This window comes from Acyrthosiphon pisum, chromosome X (genome assembly GCF_005508785.2).
Source record: "Acyrthosiphon pisum isolate AL4f chromosome X, pea_aphid_22Mar2018_4r6ur, whole genome shotgun sequence".
Taxonomy (NCBI): Eukaryota; Metazoa; Arthropoda; class Insecta; order Hemiptera; family Aphididae; genus Acyrthosiphon; species Acyrthosiphon pisum.
The window spans coordinates 86,044,725-86,052,683 of record NC_042493.1 but is presented as its reverse complement, the minus strand read 5'-3'; the positions used below and the strand labels follow the sequence as shown (position 1 = coordinate 86,052,683).

Genomic DNA, 7,959 nt, shown 5'->3' with positions numbered 1-7,959 from the left:
CAGGTACGCCACTGTGGAGGAAATTACATTGTTAGTATAGGTACATATTATATTTATATATTTTGTTTCAATGATGTATAAATAGTTCTCTTAATAATATAATACATTCATATTTACAATGGTTGGCAAGTTAGTGAAAATAATTAACTGTGGAAAGTTCAGTTAATTTAATTAAATTACCTGCAGTTAAGTTAAAAGTTAACAAAAAAATAAAATTTAACTAGCCAAGTTAAAAGTTAAAATGGAAAATAAAATTAACTTAACTCAGTTAAAAAAAATTAATTTTTTTTTTTAAGTTATAAGATTCATAATTCATCAATTGCCCTAGTATTTTGATTTGTACGGACATTTACCAAGACGCTTAGCACTGTGCAAACATAAAACTTAAAATTATTATTATATTTCATTGTTAGCAGAAACTATAAGTTATGGGTTAATTTATAAACTTTAAATTATACTAAACTTGTTAGTATATAATATATTAATATTACGAGAAAAAAAATTATTTTAAGAATATAAAACTACAAAATATTAAACATCAAAGAAAGATAAACTTTGTTAGTGTTTTATCTTTATATGCTTCAATAGCAATATTCTGTGTCATTTATCAACAAAAATATTTCTGCTTATTATTCGGTATAGTAAAATTATAAAATAATGTATTGTTGTATTAATGTATGATATAATATAATTTAATCATTCAGTTTGAATGTATTATTATTAAAAAGTATGTGGCCCACAACAACTTCTTCCCATGTGATGTGGCCAGTCTTCACAAAAGGTTGGACACCCCTGCTGTAACTTTAACCTAACCATACTCATTATAGTCATTTGATTTTAGAACTTCAAACTTGTTAAATCAATAAGCTACAACAATACAACTGTTTGAGGAATAAGGTAGGTAAGAATTATATTATACCTAATAAAATTAACATAATATTTTGCAGGTAGGTACCCACAAAAAAAAAAAATTTTTATTAGTAAGGCTCTAAGGTATATTATATTATATTATAATACATTAATACCTATATTGCTATTGCCGATTAAATGAAAAACCATTTTTATTATTCCACATAATATATTTAATGTTTTACTTATAATCTTAAAGAAAAATTTAAGTGTGTAAAAGTTTATAGGCTCCTTGCCACCTCTTATGTAAACAATTCCAATCACCAGATACGTAATGCCATATTAAAATCACAATAACATAGTGGGCATCTTTGTGTTTGTAACTGTGTTACGCAATTCACACATAACACTCTATGCCCACAAGGAACAAGTGCATGTGTCCTCTCTTCCATTCTGCACACAATACAAATATTTGTTTCATCTACAGGGGGATAGAGTTCATAGAGATTTGGAGGAACTTCTACAAAAGTAATTTCTTCTTTCCCATCAGCGTCATTTCTTAATTGCTGCCTTACATCCAATTCTCTATCTTCAGGAAGGATGAAGTCCATATCATAATCTAGTAATAAATAAATGATTTAGTTATAATTTACTAGGTAGTTACTTAATTAAAAAACAAAATTTTTTTTGATAGAGGTATCTACTTTATTATTGGTAAGTACCTACCTATATATTAAAAATATTTTTTTTGAAGTCTATTATGTAGATATTACCTTCTATATTATTGACTTCTGGCTCAATATTAATTTCAGCAGCTATTAATTGTGGATCAACTGCGCCTGCATCATCTTCAACAGCTGGCATGGGCACATTTAATATAACATCATCATTCTGAATCTCATCTTCAGAATCTATTATAACAATCCTAAATAATTAAATCAATATTATGTCCAAATGTTCACCTAGGCTACCTAACTCACGTAACGTTGCAGGTAAAGGTAGATGTCTAATCCTTCGAGCGTGGCGCATAGAAGGCTCTGCTGTTGGCCAACTATACAATGTGGCTGCATGTGGATTTCTGTAAAATTTACGTTTTACCATATTAGGTACTGTACATGATTTTATTTATATCAAAACTTAAGTACCTATTAACTATATTTCTCGGATATCTATATCATACAATATGTATTATATTGTATATACGTTTTAGTTTATTATTATTTTTAACCAATTTAATTAATGCAAGGTAAAAGTACAAATAAATACATATTATATACCTATGTATATATAAAATAAATTATATATCAATATTAAAAAAATTTATTTCTGAGTTAATTATTTCTTTGATAACTACTAGCATTATATTTACTTTGTGTTATACTAAGGGTTCAGAAGTTATAAACATACATTTTTTTGTTGGTTTTTGAAAACATATTATATTTTGTTGGAATTTTTTCATCAATATCGAGATCCTAATATTACGGGTTGGATGTATGAATTATAAACTTTTGTTAGTATACAATTAATTTAATAATTTAAAATTGTAATAAGTGCTCACTGCTGAGAGATATAAAAATATATATTTCAGATTTATGGATGTTTATTTAATATTATGTATACCTAGGTGGTACTCATTATTCAAATGATTAGGTAGATTATAATTAATCGAGTTATTATTAGACCATTAATTTATAAAATTCTAAATAATTTAAATTCAATAACAATAATTAATTCTTTTAAAAAAGTTTTTCTAAAATCATCTATAGTTTACCAACCATATAAATTTAATAAAAATACATAAACTTACCTAATCGATTCTTCATAATATATAGTTCTTAGTGCTATAGTCTCAGTTCTTGATCTTTCAACTAGAGCACTTCTGAAATGTTGTCTGGTCTGGCTTTCATCATACATGTTACAATAGGGATCATGCCTATGAGGTTTATTGACCACAGTAATGCCATTTTCTAACCTCACTGCTGTGCCGTCACAGTATACATTTGGAGTTGCACATACATAGTAACTACACAATTTAAATAAGTAAATATTATCTAATTAGTAGGTACATATTTGATTATATAATATGTAGTTTTATAATAATTGATAGTACCTATTTAGTTTTCTTCCTTGCGGTTTTTTAAAATTCTAGTGCCTCCTCCCTCTCTCCCCAATCTGAATACATTTACATTTTAATTTTAGTGATTACCTAGAAGGTATAATATATACTTTTATGTACCTAAGCATGTAAAAAATGAGAAGAAACTGTGCGAGTTTGAAATTTTTTTTTAAAGTACCTAGTTTCATAGCTTAATTTTGAGTTAGGTATATTGTTTTAATTAGGTATTTCGTTATTAAATAATTTGGATATAACTTAAACAGAAAGTTGATAATTAAAATTTTTAAAATATATTTTAACTAATGAATGTCAAAAACATAATAAAATTAGTTGAAAAATATTTTTTATGTTATACTGATGATGTAATAAGTTATGTTGGGACCTACCTACCTACCAAAATTATTAATTTTTCTAAGCTTACATTTTAGATTTTATACTTTGGTGAATGGTGTCTGAATCAAGAATAAGATTTAATTTTGTAATAGTACCTACTAAATAAGTACCTATAGTAGGTACTAATAGGTACAACATAGTAAAAAAGTAGTAATTGTGGTAATGGTTTTAAAAAATAAAAATAAATTACAATAAAAAGGTTATACATTTATTATATTCAATTAAAACCTAAAATGCAATTCTACCTGTAATATTAACACCGAAATATTGGAAATAGTAATTTTTTATACAGACCTGGGCATTTTTCCGCTGACCGTTTTCTAAACCATTTTTTATATTGTATAATAATTTGTTGTACAAAATATATAAATATAATTTTTCGGTCAGGAGGTGGGGATGGGGTGAATAAACAATTCTAATTTAATATTATAGTACCTTACCGTTTGCCATTGTAAGTCTTGTTAATTTTATATAGGAACCCTTCGTGTTCGTGAACCATTTTGTAAAATAAATTGAAACAAATTAAAACTTCATAAAAAAACTTATTCAACAAATGCAATGTTAAAATAATAGTACGTAGAAAAGGGAAAAAACAATGTGTAGGTAAAATATTAAGTAAGTAAGGTACTTAGTCTACACTCAAGGTATTAGTATAATAGTGTAGCGATACGCCAACACGGGAGTTTCAACTATACTGCAACCAACTACCAAGGTGTATGACAACAGATAAGGTGTCGTCAGTCGTCACTTGTTTGAAAACTTGATTGAAAATTTTACTACAGACAGTCATCACCACCGGGAGCGCTATATGTCCTATGAACTATGAAGGCCGAACACTGATGTACTTACGTTAGATCCATAGAAAATTGAAAATATATTATGATTTAAGGAATAAAATTCGAAATGTTATATTATGTTAATGAGATTTATGTTCTAAATTATTTGTAAGCAAGTATTAAAGTGTTTCCTTTTTTTAAAAATATATTTATTAATATTATTAAATACTGTCATGTTTAAATGTCCTATTACAAAAAAAATATGTGAAACTAAACTAAGTTAATTCACTATTTAAATAATGCTTTCAAAATGTTACAATTAACAAATAATAATTATTAATTATTATATTGATTTTAATTTTTAAATACAATTCATAAGATGTTGATATTGAGGTTAATACTAGTATTTATATGGGTACCTATAAGCTATGTGCTACAAAAATGCATACCTATACTTTGAATACCTTTTTATAAGCATTTATTACTCGGAACAAGTGCACTTTACCACCCATGCAATATTTTCGATTTTTTTTTTTTGGAACTTACTCATATTAAAGAACAATGGTGCAATCAGAGTTTGTCGGTCAGACTTAGTTTCGAAGTTATGGCCTAATGAAGTTCACTCTTGTGCGATTTTTACGCATTCCCGCATCACTCTATGCATGAAAATTTAATACAACGCTCCTACTTTATTGTTACAATGACATTTGAAAAATATTAAAAATCCTTAGTCACAGTTTATTTTATAAGCATTTCAAGTTCAAATCTTGACAAAATACGGAAAAATCACGAAAATTAGCAAATTATTTTGAGTTGAGAATTCATAAAATTTTTTTTTTTTTAATCTAAGATTTGAAAATGTAAATGGTACAAGATTCCTCATAAGATTGTCTACCTTTATATCGAAAAAAAAAATGTCTACAAGCAAATAAAATTAAATTTTTATGTGCGTTTGAAGTTTATATTTTTACAATATTGGATATCCGCTCGATTTCTCATGTAGCGATTTTGTTATTTTGTTGTAATTCAAAAACCAAAAACTGTAGATACACAAAAATTTTATGTTTATATTCTCAATTTACATACACCATACAATTTTGAAAATATTAATTTAACTCTTTTTGATGTGTTTGCGGACTTTGTCAGTTTTCCATTTTTTTTAGTTTTTTTTTTTATGAATATCAATAAAGATTTATTTGTGGGGCCAAAAAGCGTCAAAATTTAATACAAAGCTCCTGATATATTTTTACAATAGTAGTAAAAAAATATTAAAAATGCATATAGGCACACATATTTTTTTATAAACATTTAAAGTTAAAATTTTGACAAAATTTATCAAATTTAAAATTTCATAACTATTTTGTAGTTAAAAATTTATAAAATGATTAACTTTTATAGCTAAAGATTAAAAATTCAAAACAAGGTTCCACATAAATAGGTTATAATATATAAATTACTTTATTCACAATAATATCATCAAATATACTTATTAATATTAATATATCATAGCTGGCTGACTGACCGTCTTCGCTCAGAATCGTTTTTATTATACAATGATATTATAACATTGAATTCAAATTTAACACCATTCAATACAGTGATTCACTTGTAACCTACTGCATAGCAGAGTGACACCAACTTGCCAACCTTTTTTGAATTTTTTTATATTTGTTCATCGTGATAATGTCCAATATTATAGAATTTGAATTATTATACATTTATCGAAAATGCTCATATATTGTAGTGGCTTATTTTTTTAGTAAAGGAATATATAGGTACGGAGTATACGTAGAAAGTATACGGTACCATATTTCTAAACAGTGATCACCTAATATTAATTACCGTATAATATATTATAACATTATACTATTATGCATATAAATTATGATAAAAAAGGTGTTTTATTTTTTATTTCCCAATTTTAAGTGCATATTTTGACGTTTTTAATTGCCTACAATTAAAGTGCTAAAAAGTATCTTTTTTAGTGCGTTAACTTTTAAGCCCTTGCCCCTTATAATAATGCGGTAGGGAATAATATTATAATAATGTAGTATTGTCAGCTGAAATATTGTCGGCATAGGCGCAATTTCAATAAGAAAAAAGGTGGGCAAGATGGTGTCGCTTTGCTGTAGGTACAGTACAAGTGGGTCACTGTAATGAATGGTGTTAAATTTGTATATAATAATAACATTGTATAAAAAAACGATTCTGAGCAAAAACAGTCAGTCAGCCTATGATATTACTTAGTATATTTAATGATATTATTGTGAATAAAGTAATTGATAATTATATAAACTATTTACGTGAAAACTTGTTTTAAATTTTCAATCCTTAGCTATTAAAGTTGAACATTCTATAAATTTTTAACTACAAAAAAATTATTAAATTTTGTCAAAATTTGAACTTTAAAGTTTAAATGCTTATAAAAAAAATTGTGACTAAGGATTTTTAATATTTTTCAAATGTAATTGTAACAATATAGTAGGAGCGTTATTACATTTTCATGCATTTTTACTCAACAAATAAAGTTTTATTGACATTCATAGAAATAAAAACTAATAAAATTCGAAAATGAAAATGTCCCTAAACAGTTCAAAACAAATTAAAATATTTTGATAATTTTATCGTGTATAGAAAATGCGAATATAAACAACCAGTGAAAATTTCATGCACATACATTCATTTTTTTTTTGAGTTGCACCAAAAATCGATTTTGACGAAAACCGTTTTTGCGTAAAAATTCCCGGGTTTCCTTAATTTTTATGTTTTTTTTTCCGGCACTTTTGAAAACTATTGAGAATTTTAAATTTTGATCTCATCAATGCACCAATTTGATTCACTTTCCCATCGAACAAAATACTGTTGAAGAAAATCGAAGCAGTTTTACTGCCCCAAACCGTGATGACAGACACAAAAAAACACAAATGATTGTAAAATCAATATATTCATTATAGTGTATTAGGTAGGTACATTTTATAAAAATTAATACAATAGTCAAAAGTAAATTGAAAACAACTTTTAGATTCTGAGTGGAACGATGAATGTATTGATTTTACAATGATGGGTGTTTTTTTATTTTTTATTTTTTTATTAATTTTTTATTTTTTTTGTGTCTGTGTACACGATAAGTAGTCGAAATAATGCTACGATTTTCAACTTCAGTATCTTGTTCGATCAGAAAGTGAATATCGTTGGTGCATTGAGAAGGTCAAAATTTAAAATTCCCAGTGGTTTTCAAAAGCGCCGGGAAAAACAAAAGAAAAATTAAGGAAAAACGGGAATTTTTACGCAAAATCTGTTTTCGAGAAAATCGATTTTGGTTTTTGGTGTAACTTTAAAAAAAATGACAGTGAATGCATGACATTTTGACTGAATGTTTACATTTCCATTTTCTATACACGATAAAATTTTCAAAATATTTTGACTTATTTTGAGCTCTTTACGGACATTGTCAGTTTTCATTTTTTTTAGTTTTTTTTCTAAAAATATCAATAAAATTTTATTTGTTTATCAAAAAAGCTTGAAAATTTAATAGAAGGCTCCTAGTATATTGTTTCAAAGGCAGATGAAAAATATTAAAAATCGTTAGTCACAGTTTTTTTTTATAAGCATTTAAAGTTCAAAAAATGACAAAATATGGAAAAATCACGAAAATTTGCAAATTATTTCGAGTTAGAAATTCATAAAAATTTTTCTTTTTAAATCTAAGATATGAAAATGTAATACAGATTCCCTTATAGATTATCTACCTTTATCAAACAAAAATATCTATAGAAAGTCAAATTAAATTTTTATGATCGTTTGAAATTCAATTTTACAACATGG

At 25.9% G+C, this 7,959-nt stretch overlaps 1 protein-coding gene across 3 annotated transcripts; it reads right to left on the bottom strand.

Annotated features, from left to right (window-relative positions):
- Positions 1-1,046: 1,046 nt before the first annotated feature.
- On the bottom strand, positions 1,047-4,103 carry LOC100568463. 3 transcript variants are annotated; one of them, XM_016806862.2, is made up of 6 exons: positions 3,799-4,102; positions 2,960-3,021; positions 2,657-2,872; positions 1,821-1,927; positions 1,623-1,760; positions 1,047-1,468 (listed from the first exon to the last, which is right to left on the bottom strand). In XM_016806862.2, the coding sequence occupies exons 3-6, from the start codon at positions 2,761-2,763 to the stop codon at positions 1,170-1,172; spliced, it is 651 nt and encodes a 216-aa protein (XP_016662351.1). In that variant the 5' UTR covers positions 2,764-2,872; positions 2,960-3,021; positions 3,799-4,102; the 3' UTR covers positions 1,047-1,169. The 3 variants fall into 3 exon arrangements, with proteins under 3 accessions (XP_016662351.1, XP_016662349.1, XP_003240651.1); XM_016806860.2 differs by lacking the exon at positions 2,960-3,021 and having other exon boundaries at positions 3,799-4,103; XM_003240603.4 differs by lacking the exon at positions 2,960-3,021 and having other exon boundaries at positions 1,048-1,468; positions 1,830-1,927; positions 3,799-4,101.
- Between the last annotated feature and the right edge of the window lie 3,856 nt (positions 4,104-7,959).